Source organism: Ursus arctos, unplaced genomic scaffold (genome assembly GCF_023065955.2).
Source record: "Ursus arctos isolate Adak ecotype North America unplaced genomic scaffold, UrsArc2.0 scaffold_8, whole genome shotgun sequence".
Taxonomy (NCBI): Eukaryota; Metazoa; Chordata; class Mammalia; order Carnivora; family Ursidae; genus Ursus; species Ursus arctos.
Genome location: NW_026623100.1, coordinates 66,692,103 through 66,710,444, shown reverse-complemented (window position 1 = coordinate 66,710,444; position 18,342 = coordinate 66,692,103). Strand labels below are relative to the sequence as shown.

The 18,342-nt window shown below is 39.6% G+C and overlaps 1 protein-coding gene across 11 annotated transcripts in view; it reads left to right on the top strand.

The window, feature by feature from the left end:
• Positions 1–18,119, top strand: part of NCOA1 (nuclear receptor coactivator 1) — a 239,574-nt gene extending 221,455 nt beyond the window's left edge. For 8 of the 11 annotated variants that reach the window (XM_048222429.2, XM_048222428.2, XM_057309412.1 and 5 more), the window contains 4 exons: positions 1,347–1,521; positions 7,503–7,686; positions 11,781–11,870; positions 15,720–18,119. In XM_048222429.2, the coding sequence (XP_048078386.1) occupies positions 1,347–1,521; positions 7,503–7,686; positions 11,781–11,870; positions 15,720–15,890 (620 nt within the window). In that variant the 3' untranslated portion in view covers positions 15,891–18,119. Of the gene's footprint in view, positions 1–1,346; positions 1,522–7,502; positions 7,687–11,780; positions 11,871–15,577; positions 15,635–15,719 lie in introns of all 11 variants that reach the window. The other 3 variants (XM_048222435.2, XM_057309415.1, XM_048222433.2) reach the window with 3 other exon arrangements.
• Positions 18,120–18,342: the final 223 nt, after the last annotated feature.

Genomic DNA, 18,342 nt, shown 5'->3' with positions numbered 1-18,342 from the left:
TAATGAGGAGAAAAATCTGTCATCAAAACCAACCCAGAAATCACACAAATGATAAAAAGAGTAGACAGGACATTGAGACAATTAAAAATCATACATTTTTCTGGATATTCAAAAAGCTAGAGGAAAGCTTGAACATATTAAGTCAAGGACAATATAGATAAAACCAAAATCAAACTTCTGGAGACAAAGACTACAATGTCTGAGATGAAAAATATACTAGATGGGATAAGAAGGAGATTAGACATTATAAAAGAAAAAATAGTGAAGTTGAAGATATAACAGTGGACACTGTACAAAACGAAATCAGAAAAAGACTGAAAAGATGGCAAATTCACTCCAAATTGATCTTGTAATTCAAAGCAGCCAATATGCTTTTTGGAGAAGTTGACAAGCTTCTCCTAAAATTTATATGGAAATGCAAAGGACCCAGTGTAGCCAAGACAGTTTTGAAAAAGAAAAGCCAAGTTGGATGACTGTCACGTTTCAAAAATTACCATAAAGTCACATCAATCAAGACAATATAGTATTAGTACAAGTGTGGACATACGGACCACCGTAACAGCCTAAAAATCCAGAAATAAATTATTAATATTATGGCCAATGGATTTTTAACATGATTATATCAATAACTGCTAATAAGCATCATCCTGAAATGAAATCGCCCCCAAAAGGTACACCTGTCGAGACAAAAAGCAGATCCGTGGTTGCCTGAGGCTAGGGGTAGGAGAGGGGATTGACTGCAGACAAGCACAGGGGGACATGAGGAGGATGGAAATGTCCAAACAGCACTGTGCTGATGGTTGCACAGCTCTGTAATGGACTAAAACTCATTGAGTTGTGCAGTTCGGAGGGTGAATTTGAGGCTGTGTAGATATCTCAGTAAAGCTTTAGAAAAAAGGACAGGGAAAGAAAAAAGAGCCCACAGAGATGACTGAGGCATGGACAACAAAACTCTTCTCATTTTTCATCTCACACGTTTGTCTTGCCTTTTTCCCTAACTTATTACACAAATAATCTGTCATGTATGTTCATGTATGTTTTTTATACTTAAAAATCCATGTAAGCAAAAAAGAATAGGAAAAAGAAATTATACATAATCCTGATACCCAAGTCAATATGTTAGTGAATAGAAGGGGCATTCTTCCAAACTTATATGTTTACTTCTCTGTCTGTTTATACTGAAATTTTCTGCCTTATTTTGAAGAGACTAAAATGTTTTCCCTACTCTAATGAATAGGCTATTTCTAACTATATTATGACAGATCCTCATGGGGGTGGGGGTTCTCTTTTATGGGATTAATAAATATATAATGTATTCACATAAATTAATTTGTGTCAATTTGCAGGAATGGTTCCCCAAGGCGAGGCCAACTTTGCTCCATCTCTAAGCCCTGGGAGCTCCATGGTGCCGATGCCAATCCCTCCTCCTCAGAGCTCTCTGCTCCAGCCAACTCCACCCTCTTCTGGGTACCAGTCACCAGACATGAAGGCCTGGCAGCAAGGTGCAATGGGAAACAACAAGTAAGTAAGTTTTTATATATGAGCGTCCCTGATCTCTGCAGCACATGAGAACAGTCATGCCTTCACAGTCAAAATAGAAGAGTATTGGCTACTGCCATTTGCAAGTTCATGGAACTGAATTTTATGTCATAGCAAAGAGAAATAATGACTTCTAAATCCTTTAAGTTTCAAGTCATTTTTAAGGCAAATTTGTATGTTTACAGTGCAGAAAAGTGATCTAGTAGCCCCCGACCTTTCCATCCTGCTGCTAACATACCAGAAGAACTTGATCAAGTCATGTGCGGAGCCAAGCTTCCCTGGGACAGATGTAGAAATGTGCACTTTAAAAAAAAAAAAAGTGTTATGAAAACACTTAAAAATCTTAAAAATCGAAAGCAAGAATGATTAAGTAGCAGAATTCACTAGAGCCTGAACAGTGGGCACACAGGCTTCACCCTTCTTAGCATGTTTGAAAGATGTCATAGCAACAGCCAAGGTTGTGAGACTTCTCAGGCTGTTCTGCCTCAGCCAGCTCTTTGAATCTCTAGATTTTCAGTGGCCTCATCTTGCCCATTCTGCTTAGAATTGTCTCACTAACGTCATTTTCCCCCCAAATCCTGGCTGCTGAACTTTTCACACTTCACTTGAGTTTTATAAGGCTTTTAATTAGGTTGTGTCTTGGTTCTAATGACAGGGAAGCCGTTTGATCTGACAACATAATAAGTAAGGCAGTTAAAGTTGAAAACTTAAGACCATATTCTCCTAAAGTTCACTGAAAGGTGAGAGGAAGTCTTCCTGTTAGAGAACTGTGTAGCTCTCAGTGAGGACCGTGTGTAAATTAGGTAGAAATGAAACTGTCTATATAACGTGCAAGAAGAATTTAGTCTCCTAATATGCTCTAATCCCAGCTTCCTAAATTCATTTTCGATTCCACGGTGGTCCATGATTATCGTTATTCCCTTACAGACACTCTCCACTCCCTTGCCCAGCTCTTCCTCTGTTGCACTTGGCCCTGCTAGCGAGACGTTCCCTAATGAAATCCAACTGAACTCTAGCTCCATACCTACATCTTAAGCATTTAAATGTGTCTTGGAAAAAACACAGTCCCACTGACAGGTCTGCTCCCCATTACAGTTAAATTTCCTAAAAGACTCTAACGCTTCTTCTCCTTCCCTTATTGACCCGTCAGGCTTTCATCCCTACCACTGTACCAGACATACTCTTGTCAAGGTCGTCACAGTGTCCCCTACAATGCCAAAAGCAGTGATTGTTGGTAGCATTTGACATATTTGAGCATTTATTCTTTCTTGAAGCTCCTTCTTCATTTAGTTTCTGGAACAACTTTCTCTCTTGAGAAAGGTGACTCTCGTCCTGTCTGTCCATGTCCTCTGCTGGGGCTTCCTCACCCCCCTGAGTTCCATTTGAGGGCCTCAGAGCTCATTCTGTCTACTTGCTCCCTTGGTAATGCTATTCACTCTTATGGCTATAAACACCTATCTCAGTGTGTATGACTCCCCAGTTTAAATCTCCAGCCCAGGGACGCCTGGGTGGCTCAGTCAGTTAAGCGTTTGCCTTTGGTTCAGGTCATGATCCCAGGGTCCTGGGATCGGGTCCCACGTTGGGCTCCTTGTTCAGTGGGGAGCCTGCTTCTCCCTCTGTCTGCCTCTCCCCCTGCTTGCATGCGCACTCTCTCTCTGTCTCTGACAAATAAATAAAATCTTTAAAAAAAAAGTAAAATAAAGTCTGTAAATCTCCAAACCAGACTTTTCCCCTGAACACCATAGTGTATGTACAACTACCTAATCGACATCCCACTCAGAAGTCTAATAGGCATCTCAAGCTTAACGTGACAAAATCTGGGGGGGGGGTATTCTCCCCCAAAACCTGCACCTCTCCACTTTTCCCCATCTCAGTCAACGACAACTTCATTCTTCCAGTTATTCAGAAGAAAACCTCTTCTCCTCTCACAGCCCACATCAGACAGCCCATCAGCACATCATGTCAGCTTCTTAGCAGCTCTCACTTCTTCCCTGTCTCATTTGGACACTTTAGTCCAAGCCACCGTCATCTTTTTCCTGGACTGTTGAAGGAGCCTCCCTCCCATCTCCTTGCTTCCACCCTCGCTCCTCCGCCGTGTAATCTCCACATGGTAGCTTTTCAAACATGAGCAGTATGGCAGTCCTTTACTCAAAACTCACCAACTTACTCAGAATGCAATATAGGGCCTGTGAAGCCCGCATGGTCTTGCTCCTGGTCCCTTTCTGACTTCAGCTGCTGTTCCCATCACTCAGTCTGCACATTGGTGTCTGTTTATTCTTCTGTTCCTCACATGTGCCAAGTACATTGCAAACTCAGGGCCTTTGCGTTTTTAAATCCCTCTGTCGGAATGTTCTTCTCACACAGTAGCCACATGGTTTGCTCTCTCACACTTCAAGTCTCTCCTTAAATGTCACCTTATTAGACATAGATATTAAATGTCACCATATTAAACTTCCCTGACCATCATTTCTAAAACAACAGCGTTTCCCACCCCCTCGTCCTTTTTTTCCTGTCTATATTTCTCTTCACAGTGCTTAACACCTGACATGTTGTGTGTTAATCCGTTTGTTTATGGTCTGTCTCCTCCAACTAGAATATAATCATCCTAAAAGCAAGATTTTGTTTTTGTTTGCTTGGGTATGTCCATCCTTTAGAACAGGTGAGCACTTAATGTACATCTATTGAGTGAATGAGTACAAAAATTCCCTGTCCTACCTCAGTCACTTCTTGGGCGCAGATTCAAATGTGGGCTTGAAGCTTTGTTGTACTTTACAGTTTTTTGAACTTTGACTTTGCCAAATCATTTGGAAAAGAAAATAGTTGTCACCAAGCCTCCAGGTATTCACACTTGCTTATTTGCTTCATGTGTAAAAGCTTATTAGTCAACAGAGGCAGCATGTATTTTTTGCTCCCTCGCTGTTTCTCTTGCACAGTGCACTGTTCCACAAGGAACTGGTGTGGGGGGGAGGACTGCCCTTGCTGTCAAGTTCCCAAGAGTCCAGTTGGTGATGGCAGTAAAGGGAGAGAAGTAAAACATGAAACAAAGAATCATTTCGTAGAAGAATGGGATAGGCTGGTGATGGGTAGTAAGGAGGGCACGTATTGCATGGTGCACTGGGTGTTATACGCAACTGATGAATCATGGAACTTTACATCAAAAACTAGGGATGTACTGTATGGTGACTAACATAATATAATAAAAAATATTATTATAATAAAAATAAATAAATAGAGATAATCATTTAAAAAAAAAAGAATGATGTAACGAGAAACTGTAATGTGATTCTTTTTCATGATCTCTCCAGTGGCAAGAAAAATAAAGGGTTAAACCAGGCCTCTTTGTGTTGAAACAGTGCTGGTTTGTGTAAAGTTAGTAGCTAGGGAGAGTCAGAGCACTTATTAGCATTTTAAAAGCCAGGAAGCCCTGTTGTTTAACCCTTTGTTTTTAGACTTATATGACCAGGAGCATCTCCCTGCTTGTTAATAATACCTCTAACCTCTAATATCAATAGCCACTTCAGGCTGAAGTCTTCATCCTTACCTTCCTCTCCCACCCCGCCATAATTTATGGGCTTCCAAATACCTGGTGCTAGTCTAAGAAACTGTAGTAACTGCCATGGGGCTGACCAAGAAAGCAGAGGGAGGGAGGATGTCTTCGCATATTGGGCCTAAGGTGCCCTGGTGAACCCCACTGTCCCTTCTGAGACCTAGAACGGTGATTGATGCTGCAGAGGGCTTGGTCCTCTTCCCATAATGGAAGAAACTAAAATGGAACTACTGGCAAGAGCAGTTTGAATGAACTGAAGCTAATGTAAGTCCCAAGTGTAAATGTGAAAAGAAATTAAATCCTCAACTTTTTTCACTAAGTATGACATCATTGCAGTCCTTGAAGCTTCTGCATGCATTAACTTACATAGCCCTGAGCTGAGCCTCCACAGTGGTGACTTACGGATCAGTTGACAAATGAGCATTGTCTGGGGCAGAAATGTTCTCATTAGAAAATGGGCAGCAAACTAATAGGTTTTTCCTCACCTTTAGTTGTGGGGACACTGCCTCACAAGCATACACACTGTACAGACATTAATGGTTCAAAGACATATTATTGACTGTTTCCTAGGCATATAATTTTCTTTGAGCATTTGTGTTTTATAATTACTTGGGGAAAATTTGCTACTTTTCTTCAGACATGATGAATAGGCTGTTTCTCAGTCTGTTAATTTTAGTATGATTACCTTAATCTACCGGAAACTATAAATGTCAGTACATCCTGTTTACCTCCCAGGGGCTAGCAAGGAATAGATAAGGAATAGATAAGCCATTGATGGGGTAAATAATTTTTAGAAATCAAATTCTCCAGAATTAACATTAAAATAGGTGGAATTTTACCAGCAGTTTATTGTTTAACAACTAATAATCATAAAACATTTGGTGTTTTGTAGAACTTAGAAAAGACACAATTCATATCATTTTCCTTTAGATGTGTTTATGTGTATCATTTAGAATTTGGGAGTTCAAATGTAAAGGTTCAAGTTCTATTTACTTGGAGTTGATTCCATACTATTCTGCCTACTAAGAGAAACAGTCCGGACTGTAACAACAGTCCAGAACGAGGCCATAAAGAAGGAAGTCAGTAAAACAAGCCCTCTGAAAAACATAATTGCCCTTGCATTTTGCTTCTGGAAAAGATAAAAAGCTATCTTCTGGCCTGAGAAGACCTTTGGAGTCTTTAAAAACATTACATTTGCCAAATAAAAATATCTGGTTATATTCTTCTTAGTTTATAGCATAGTGAAAGCAACCAGAAGCTGAATCCTTGAGAAGCAACAGCAAGCTCTAGAACATTGAATAAAGGCTCTTGAGTCTTAATGTGCATAAGTAGTTAGAAATACGACTTTCTGGGGGCGCCTGGGTGGCACAGCGGTTAAGCATCTGCCTTCAGCTCAGGGCGTGATCCCGGCGTTATGGGATCGAGTCCCACGTCAGACTCCTCTGCTATGAGCCTGCTTCTTCCTCTCCCACTCCCCCTGCTTGTGTTCCCTCTCTCGCTGGCTGTCTCTCTCTCTGTCGAATAAATAAAAACTTTAAAAAAAAAAAAAGAAAAGAAAAGAAATACGACTTTCTGTGCCCACCCTCAGAAAATGATTCACTAGGGCTGGAGTAAGGCCTGGGAATCCCAGTTGTCAACGAGTCCCAGGGAATTCTCTTCAGATGGTCTCTGGGCTACCCTCAGAAAAACATTGGTATAGATGCTATAAATAAGAAAAGCTATAAATAAGAAGCAGTCCAAACCTCATCAGTTGACAACATTGAGTAATAATAACTCATGTCCATAATTCATTCATTCACCAGATATTTACTGAGTGCTTGCCATGTGTCACTTGTTACTAGAGACAAGGAATGAGTGGAACAAGATAGTACTGTTCACCTTAAGTGTTAAGTCTAAGAAGATTACAAGCAATCACAGTGTAAGAACGCCATCTTTGAATCATTGATTCCTCTGTTCATTCATTCAATGAACATTTATTGAGCATTGATATATATCCCAGGCATTTTGCTTAAATAGAATATTCTTGGTTTAGGAAGATAAAACAGTATAATAAATTTTAGAAAGATTTTGATGGTTAAATGAGTATATTTCAGTTATCTGTAAGATGTACTTATGTGGAAAACTTTCTTTCTTAATTATTTGGCTAATTGGAACTTAACAACTCTGATACTAGGCCAGATAATTGTAACTTAAAATGAGCTCTTTGTAGTTATTAAATCCTTTGGGCAGAGTTCAAAATCCATCTGCATTACACTCATTTTCTATATATTGTAATAAGATAAAGTCTTACATGTAATTTAAGAATGTAAAATCTTTTCTTTGGAATTTTACCTAGTACTTAAGAAACAGAATCCAGTCACATTACCCCCGTGTTCATGATCCGTGGATGTAATTGGGATTGTTTTTGAGTTAACAGTGTGTTCAGTCAAGCTGTCCAGAACCAGCCCACACCTGCGCAGCCAGGAGTGTACAACAATATGAGCATCACCGTGTCCATGGCAGGTGGAAACACAAATGTTCAGAACATGAACCCAATGATGGGCCAGATGCAGATGAGCTCTTTGCAGATGCCGGGAATGAACACTGTGTGCCCCGAGCAGGTAAGTGGGGCAGCTGGCACACTTGCTGCACACCCCTCCCCCCAGACCACACCACAGGTCATTCCTCCGGGGAAAATCAGGTATGTTCAGTTACTCATCAAAAATAACCACACCACACAGAGATGTATGTCAGTTATTTCTCAGTGGCACTAGGGGGAAAAGACGCACTTCTTTATGATTTCCCACTATCTTTTGATAATTACTACCTCTTAAGATATACAATGGAAGTTTTGACAGACCTTGTAAGATTTTAGTCTCAAGAGATTATATTGTTTTAGATTTATTATAAAATGTTACAGGGGCACCTGGGTGGCTCAGTCGGTTAAGCATCTGACTCTTGATCTCGGCTCGGGTCTGGATCTCAGGGTCATGAATTTAGGCCCCGTGTTGGGCTCCACGCTGAGCATGGATTTATTAAATATTTATTTAATTTAATTTATTTAATAAATATTTAAATAATAAATTAAATAATAAGTATAATAAAAATTATTTAATAAAGTTATTAAAAATAAATAAATGAAATAAAATAAAATGATACATATAATACATTGGCTTGGAACTTACCTCTTTATATTCTGAACACATTTTCTTCACTTTTCCCTTTCATTTCAACAAACATTTATTCAGTACTTACTATATACAAAGATAGCTCTGTGGGATATAATATTAACAAGTTGGGGAGACACAACATAAAGGATCAGTTGAATAATAGGACAAAACTGCTGTGTAAGAGACGGACCTCCATGAGACCATACATATTTAGATTAGGGGGATGTGCAATTAACTACTGAGGGTTTCAAGGAAAAACTGTGTGATAAGGAAAGGCTTCCTGGAAGGTTTGCCTGAAGAGAGAGAATAGAAAAAAAAAAATTCAAGACTGGTTGCCCCAGCATAACCTAGGGAGGAGTAGAGGTTGAAAAGTCTAATGAATGTTAAGGGGACCTTGATACTATATCTAAAGCAGAATCTATGTGATGAGCTTTTAGGGACATCGCAAGCCATCTAAATGTTTGAGTTTATCCTGGAGCATCCTGAAGATTTTTAGGGACAGAATGACTAAATTCAAAATGATATTTAAGACGATCATTGGGGTACCTCCCTGTAGTTACTCTTCTCATTTTTAGCAACCACAAAGTAGACTGTGACCATGTAGCCATAATTTATAGCAAGTCTTAAAAACGTGTAAACCCTGATTACCTTTTCTATAGAATGCCTTTCTGATGTGAATTTTTTTAGAAAACTCTCTATTCCCTGGATATTGTATAATAAGTCCCTGAGGAGTTTAGCAGGGAAAAAATCAACAACTTAGTAATTCATTTCTTATAGCAAAATAGAAGACCTAATAGTGTTGTCTGTTGTCCTTGTTCTTATTATTCAGTTATTAGAATTTTTCACTATCTCCAGCAGATTAAAATAATAAAAATATAATGAATTAGGTAAAAGAATATTACACTTAAGCGTATTTCTTATTTAGTTGGGTCTTGCTTTCTTATTCTATTCGACAGTCTGCACCTTTCCATTGGAGTGGTTAGCCCATTGACATTTAATGTGCTTATTGATATGGTTGAATTTAAATGTCTCATCTTTTTTGGTTTTTTTTTGTTCTATCTCTTGCCTTTCTTTGTTTAGTTGAACATTTTAATTCATTTTATCTCCTTTGATGGCTTATTAACTATATATAACTCCATTTCGTTATTTTAGTGGTTGCTTCAGAGTTTATAGCATACATCTTTGACTTACCATCATGTACCTTCAAGTGCTATGATAATCACCTCGTGTATAAGAACCTCACAGCTTTTTACTTCCATTTCTCCCCTCCTGTGCTGTTGTTACCGTACATATCATGTCTACATATGTCAGATACCCCACATACTTTTACTTTAAACAATTACATTTTTTTCTTAATTTAAATAAGAACTTTTTTATTTACCATGTAGTGATTTACAGTGGTCTTCATTCCTTTATGTAGATCCAAATTTCCAGCTTGGTATCATTTTCTTTCTGCCTAAAGGTCTTCATTTAGCATTTCTTATAGTCTGCTGCTGCTGAATGCTTTCAGCTTTTGTATGTCTGAAAAAGTCTTTGTTTCACCTTCATCTTTGAAAGTTCTTTTTCCCTGAATTTTAGATTGACTTTAGTTTTAGCTTTCAATACTTTAGAGATGTTGGTCCACTGCAGTATTTCTGATGAGTTATCTGCTGGCATTTTCTCTTTGTTCCTCTGTACATGATTGATTTTTCTCCCTCTCTGGCTGCTTTTAAAAAAGATTATTCTCTTTGTCACTGATTTTAAGCAATTTGATTACAGTATGCCTTAGTGATTGTTTTCATGGTTCTTGTGCTTGGGGTTCAGTGAGCTTCTTGATTTATAGGTATATAATTTTCATCAAATTTGGAAAGCTATTGACCATTGTTTCTTCAGATATTTTTTCTGTCACCACTCACCTCCTTTTCTTCAGAGACTCTTAATTACACACATACACATACACGCATTATATTATATTACATTACATTATATCACATCACATCACATCATATACATAGTTGGCCACTTGAACTTGTCCCACAGCTCACTGATTTTCTGGGTTTGGGGATGTTGAGGGGAAGGGCAGAAGGTCAGTCGATTTTTTCTCTGTGTGTTTCATTTTAGATAGTTTCTATTGCTGTAGATTTAAGTTCACTAATCTTTTTCTTTTCTTTTTTGGCAATGTCTGATCTGTTAATTTCATCCAGTGTATTTTTCATCTCAGGTATTCTGCTTTCCTCTCCAGAAGTTCAATTTGGATCTCTTTCATATCTTCTCTAACATGTTTAGCCTTTCCTCTTATCTTCTTGAACATATGAAATACGGTTATTGTAATAACTGTCTTAATATTCTTGGTGTCAGTTCTATCATCTGCATCATTTTGGGGTTGGTTTCAATTGATTGACTTTTCTTTTCATTATGGGTCATCTTTTTTGCTAATTTGCATGGCTTGGTAATTTTTTATTGCGTGCCAAACATATGAACTTTATCTTGTTGGTATTCCTACATTCTTGAGTTTTCTTCTGGGAAACGGTTCAGTTACTTGAAACAGTTTGGTCCTTTCAGGTCTTGCTTTTTTGCTTAGTGGGTCCAGAGCAGTATTTAGTATAGGGCTCATTTTACTTTACTATGAGGCAGAGCCTTCCTAATATGCTGCCTGGTACTGTATGAATTATGTTTTCCACTCTGGCTGGTTGGATCAGGACTTTTTCCCAGCTCTGTGTGATCTTTGGTAATTATTCCATCAACATCTTTTCAGGTGACTCTTTTCTCTGCTTTGGGTAGTTCCCTAAAACCCATTAGCAGATCAGTACTAAGTTGCAGACTTGAGGAGACCCTCTGCAGGTCTTCAGAGCTTTCTTTCTGCATAGCTCCCTCTTCTCTGATATTCTCCCCTGTGAATTCCAGCTGCCTTGACCATCTCAGACTTCCAGCTGCATCATCTCAACTCAGGGAGGCTACAGGGCTCTGCCTGGGTTCCCTGTCCCCACGCTGGCTACAGCCTGGAAATTCTCTATAGACAGTAAGCTAAGGTAATTGTAGAACTTACCTCAATTGTTTCCTAGCTCTTAGGGATCACTGTCCTTCACTGGGTTTGTCCAATGTCTTGAGCACCTCTGTTTCATATATTTTATCTAATTTTTATTGATTCAGGCAGAGGATAAATCTGATTTCTATTACTGAATCTTGACAAGAAATAAAAGTGATTTGCTGATTAACTTTTGTGTGTGTGAATTTAACTTTTTATTGAAGTATCATATAAGAATATACAGAAAAATATACAACTCAATGAATTTTCACAAACTGAACATATCTTTAAAGCTACCATTCAAATCAAGAAACAAAACATTATGAACAGTACCCCGGAGGTTCTCTTCATGCTCCCTTCCACATCCCTCTTCACCCCTGCAAAGGGAACCACTGTCCTGACTTGTAACACAGTTAATTGCTAAGCTTTTTATTTCTGCTGCGCCCCTATTTTCTGTCAGTGAGATTATTCTTCATGGAAGAATTTGGTCTTCAGCTTGAACAACTAGCTTGTAATTTGGTCTTGTACTTATCTTTGATAGATAAACGACCCAGCACTGAGACACACAGGCCTCTACTGCAACCAGCTCTCATCCACTGACCTTCTCAAAACAGAAACAGATGGAACCCAGGTCAGTAAGAAAATTCTAAACCCAGAGCTGCCAGATGTACTCTAGATACACAGGAAACTTTGTTTAGCATCATGGTTAAGAGCCTGACCTTGGGAGTCAGACCTGGGTGTGGGTCCTGGCTCTACTCTTCTTAGCTGTGTCCTCCTGGGCATGTTAGGGAACTTTCCTGAACTGCTACTTAACCAACAGAACTAACAAGATACATTGTTGAGATGGTTAAATGAGATAAGTTTTCAAAAGGTTTAATCTAGTGGTAAAACAGGATAAAGGGATCACAAATGGTGGCCACTAATTGTTATATAGTAAATAAGCACGATTCTAAAACTCATGTGTAATCAAAGTACCTCAAAAGATCTCCGTAAACTCGGACAAAATAGAATGCCTGCTGTGTACTCTACCTCCTTTTAGAAGTTTGTTTCAAAACAATACAGAGAGCAAGGCTGGCCACTTTCCTGAATTAACCTAAATTTAGAGATTGTGGATGTTTTAGTTCACTTCAGTAACTTTGATTTAGTCTTTAGTCTCTTAATGAATATATATTTTTAAGATACTATACAGGAATTATGGTAAGGTGGAGATACAAAGAAACACGAAACATGTTGCCCCTTAGGTGAACTGTGGGGAGAGGTGAGGAAGGGAAGTGTCATTTGTGAAGTGCTTATAGTTTGCCCGGCACTCTGCTAAGCACTGTCTGCTTCATCTCATGTAAGCCTCACTATGACCCTATGGAGGAAGTAGTATTCCTTTTGTTCACAGATGAAGAAACAGAACCTGAGGAGACCTAACTACACGCACAGTTCACAAAGCTAGAAAGTGGCAGAGCTGAGGTTCAACTCAGGTATTTCTAACGCCGCAGTTCATGCTCTTTCTGCCGTACCACTGCAGCCTGTTGAAAGATAGAACACGCAGACATACACACATTAATTGTCACATCACCAAAAGAAGGCAAACTCAAACTTTGTGTTACAGGTAACAAGAGCCATAGTGTTCAAAGAAAGGAGAAAATGCTGTGAGGGTCAGAAGAGCATTTCCATAGGAGCTGAACTGGACCTTGAGGAGAGTTAGCAAGGCAAGGTGAAGGAGAAAGTGTCGGAGGCTGGAGGAGGGAGTGAGCTTGCAAGTGTAGGGGACTGGAAGTGGAGGGCACGGAGACAGGGAGAGAGTAATGTCTTAGCATGGCCCTGGGAAACCAAATCCACGGGAGGTAAAGGGTTTGTAATAAGATTTTATAGGAATTAAAATTGGTAAAGTAGATTGGAGTAGATTTCTAGGAGCCTTGAATGCTAAACTCAGGGGTTTGGACTGAGTCCTGCAGATGAAGTGTCACCCTCAGGGGGAACAGTGATATAAGCACCAGCTCAGGCTTCATCTTGAGGGGAAGAGGGGCAGGAGGAGCAGTAGGCAGCCTCCTCCGGAGGAGAAAGACCAGCTAGGAGCCATGTCCGTAGTTGGAGCTGCAGGAAATAGGATCTGAGTCCTGTGAGGGTGAAGAGGGGATTTTGTGATAGGGACAATGAAGTCTTCATTAGAAGGTTTCCAAAGTCTCGCTCCTGCAGAGACATACTGGGCAGCTCAGCAGGTCAATTAAAACTAAACAACCGACTTTCAAAGTTCGTGAGCTCTGAGACAGCATTTGAATTGATGTGAAAACTCTGCCAGAAAATCTTAAGAGGTTGGGACTCCACTCACACCACTCTTCTTACCTGGCAAATCATAGGATTTGTGTGCGTCTTGCTTTGCCTGTCTGTGAAGGTGTGGCAATAACTGAAGTCCTTTGAGGGCTGGTCTAAGGCATCCTGTTTTTAAGTAGCGGTTCAAAATGGCTGAAGTTTGGTTTGATCTTTTCCATTTTTTTTTTAAATTTCAAAATAGACTATCTTAAAAACATTCTTTTTAAAGAAGCAAAATTTTCTGTTCAATCACGCCTTTATTAAGAATGTTTTTAAGTGTTCGGGGACAGAAACACCTTGTGCTCTGCCCCAGCATTTCATATGTTGAAACACATACGCATGAAACTTACATGCTTTTATTTTTTTAATCAGTCAGTGCCTAAAAACCTTATAACTTGTGCTCATGCCAAGTTTCAGTGGAGGAATCTTCTTTCTGTTGTAGGCCATCATGCAATCTCTATTTGCTCCAGTGCTTTTGTATTTGCCAGACAGAAGCTTGGGGGTGAGTTTAATAGAAATACAGAAACAGGTGTACAGGAAAGGAGAGGGAAAAGAACCAAGAGAGGAGGGTTCAAGGAGGATTGAGGACTACCTGTATTTGGAGAGCAGAAAGGGGGGAAGAGGCAAAACAGAGCAGAGAACCAGAAAACAACAGAATACAGAGAAGCAGGAAGGTGGCTTAGCAGGGGGATTGTTGACATGGAGAGAGGGGGATCAGGGGGTGGAACTCCAGAAGGAAAGGAGTAGGAAAGAGAAGTTAGGAACATAGGGGAGGGGAGGGCACAGGGCTAGCTAACCACTAGACTCAGAGAGCTGGTGTATGGTAGTAGTACAAAAAAAGACCCAAACGAATGGGAGCCTGTGGGTTCCAGAAGCAAAATTTGGGAAATCAGGCAGAGAAGAGGATAAGGAGAAAAATGATGCTAATCTAACTAGAGGTTTAACCCGCAGGCTGAGAAGACTCAGCTCAGAGACTGCCTTTTCTGCAGGAGCATAGAGTGGAGGTGTAGATGGATCAAGAGAGAAAGACATTGGGGGCTGGACTGACACAGCAGTTGGAGTCGGGACATTTGACATGTGGCCAATGAAGGCTGATGAAAACAACTTTTATTTGATTAGGATAGAAAAGTTTTCAGAAAAGCTGAGTGTAATTGACATAAATTAGTGATGAATGACCCAAAAAATGCATCACTGATCTAAAATACTTCATGTACCTATTAAACATGAAGCACAGATCTGCCAAAGGCTTGAGACACTAACAGATGTACTTGGATGCCTTGGAAGGCATCTCAGTTCTCGGTCTGGAACATTCGCAAGTGTGATACTGGCTTTAATCAGTTCTACAAATGACTTTTTAATAAGGATGGTTGTAAAAACTAACTTCTGGCTTTGTTTTCCCAATAGAAAATGCTAGAACTATGCAACTTTAGACATTTTTCAGGAACACATGTATTATTACTGGAAGTAGCTAAAGGGAAAATTCACACTGTTCTCAGCTAGTAATTGACTGTTATTTTTAACTCGTGTGTTTAAATGAATTGTCTATCAGGAAAAAGAAGTTAAATATAAAATTGTTCTACTAATATTTTGCTGTAATTCTAAAGGCAATATGTAAAAGAGCTATGTAATAGTATATTTAGATACTATGCAAATCTTCTGGACATTAACTTTAGTAATGCTGATGTCCTATTACTGAGTTGTGGTGGTTTTTATTTTGCTAATACTGGGTTAAAGCCCTTAATTTTCTAACATCATAAAGTTTTTTTTATCCTACTAAAGTCATCCATGGAATGCTTTTGTAACCAGTTTCCAAATAATAAATATATATGTATGTATATATATTTTTAAACCCACCACGGACACCCAGACTCTGACCCTGGGCTTTTCCCAATCTTGGCAATATTAGCAGTGATGCTCATTTTCATTATTGATGGCAACCCTGTAGGAGGCTTGACCATTCCAATTTTGATTTTATTTTTAAAGTGTGAACTTTCCAGAACCCTGAGCAAAATGAGTGCAGCGATTTTCTTTTTGTAGGACAAGAAGACAGAAGAGTTCTTCTCTGTGGTGACTACAGACTAGAGGAATGCTCTAGTGAGTTTCCACTTCAAGTAGTACCCACTCATAAGCCGGGGGGGCAGACCCTTCTGTCTAAACACATCTTTTATTTGTGTTCCAGCAGGTGCAACAGGTTCAGGTGTTTGCTGACGTCCAGTGTACAGTGAATCTGGTAGGCGGGGACCCTTACCTGAACCAGCCTGGTCCACTGGGAACTCAAAAACCCACAGCAGGACCACAGACCCCCCAGGCCCAGCAGAAGAGCCTCCTTCAGCAGCTACTGACTGAATAACCACTTTTAAAGGAATGTGAAATTTAAATAATAGACATACAGAGATATACAAATATATTATATATTTTTCTGAGATTTTTGATATCTCAATCTGCAGCCATTCTTCAGGTCGTAGCATTTGGAGCAAAAAAAAAAAAAAAAAAAAGGAATTCACTTTTGTTGGAAGATTGAGAGGTGTTTTTGTTTCTTTCTTTGTAAAGGCCTTGGATATTGAAAAAAATAACAAGGCAGAACAGTTGGACAATCTATTTCTTGAGCCAAATTTAATTATTCTTATTTTTGTAATCAGTCATTGGCTTCTTATCTGGATGAAGGCTTTTGGAGGAGAACCAAAACGACAAGTTCCAAGGGGAAGATGAAGCCCCGCCTCTGCTGGCTCAGTCCTGACCCTGACGAGGAAGAAGGGCCCGGTGGGGCTTGGCCTGTGCCCGTCCACCAAAGGCTGTCACGTGTGTCTAAACCCACAGCCCTCCCCTCCCCGACCCCAGGCAGCCTGTGTGTACAATCAGCTTCTTCTAGCAACTCTGTATCTGTTGGCTTCGAGAGAATATTTTGCCTCCCATATGTACCCCTTCTCCTTTTTTTAAAGATGGATTTAAATCAAGATGCCTCCAGGAACGAGGACGAAATGAGTCTATTCACAGAGGAATCCAAAAAATACAGTTTGGGGGAAAATGCAATAATTTTTGATGAGATGGGTGAAGGACAAGAAGCGAGTTTTGTCAATTATTGTAGATACAATTTTTCTGATTAAATCTGGAAAAAAAGGCAGCCTGTTCTTTCTGCTTTTATTGTATTAACAGCTAAGGTAGCTAAAGTTATTTAAAATAAAATTAAATTTATGATCCAAGTAGCTTATTTTTCCCTTTAAATCTCACTGTAAATATATTTGATTTCTTGTAGAAATTGATTTCCTTCCGTTTAATTTTATGGTTTTATTATCATACTCTTGATTTTTCTAAACTTGTGTGTGAATATATCATTGATTGAATTGCAGTTACATTTGGCTAGTGATATTTCATTATTTTACTAACTGTGATGCCATGTATGGATTTACTTTGCGGTTCAAATCAAAATGCCACTGCCAGAAAGAGCTGTTCCAGGTGAGCTAGAGCATACTGCCCTAGAGTGTCCCTGGGATCACCTACCTGGAGACAGTGCAAGGAGTTAACAACAGAAGCGCACAGGCTACTTGTACAGAGAAAAATTAGTACTCAAAGAAAATTTTCATGTGTTTTAGATTGACTTTGGGGATTTGAATTTTCATCAGTGCAAATATAAATTTCTCTATCCTACTCTGAGGCTAATTGGTACCGTATTTTCCCTTTGTGTCTTGTCACTCTGCCACGTCTTGTCTCATCCTGGCCTCTGAGTCAAGGACCCAGTGAACTGCCTCTAGTTCTAGAAGTTCCACTGCAAGGCCAGGAAAGCTTGAGAAGGGTATTGTGGAAGAAGCAAAGGTAGACCCCCATCACTCGCCTTTACCTGCACCCCGGGCCTGTGAATGTGACAGCATCTGACATCGTGCACCAGCTACCTCTGCTTCCACGGCAGAGCAAAGGCCATAAGAACTAACAACGGATGAAGAGCACGGACTCGGACACCAAGGAAGAAGCCATTTTCCCAGGTCCTCCTTTGTGCATCTCACCGCCCCTAGTTACAGATAACTCCATTGAACAGCATCTACTCAGAAACTATACCGAATAAAAAGATTGCTGGAAGGGCTCACATGGGTAGCAACTATGAAACAGAAATAGGACACTCAGTTACAAACATTATCTCTTTTAGTTTTTCAGAAAATGCATCCCTGATTTCATTCATTCCCAGCTTGAACGCCCAGCCATATTACTCTAGTCCTTACCAAACTGCTCTAGGAGGTCATTTCTGTTTTGTTTGTGATATTTAGATGTGCAGACTTCAGGAAGTTCACCTTTAACTTCAGCATTCCAGATGAAGTTTCCTGACTCAGTGCTTTTGCATAAGGAACTAGTTTTTAAAAGTGGTAAGGAAAATTGGAGATGCTAATAACATCCTGCCCATCCCAGCTGCACCTTAAAGTATGCATGTCACCTTCAAGGTTTTATAATTGCACTGTTTGTTTTATGTATGTACAGATTAAAATTATTGCTACATTTGAGGAAAATAAAATTGCTTGCTTCTATGTAATTCCTGTCATTCCACAGGAAATTCACTTTTCCAGCTACTGAATAGAATTTGTTTAACAACCTCCTGGGTTGCCTCTTCATTTACAGGGAAGAAATGAAACCTACATCCTGCAGGAATTGCCAAAGCCCCAATGACTAATGAGTCATTAAAGGATCACAAAAGAAACGATCCCTGAAGCCAAAGATCCTTGAAGGCACCCTGATACGAACCAGTGAAAATTGGAAAGGGTCAAAGTAAAGTTGTGAGAGTGGGCCATGAGGAAATCGTAGCTTTGGCCATTTGCCCG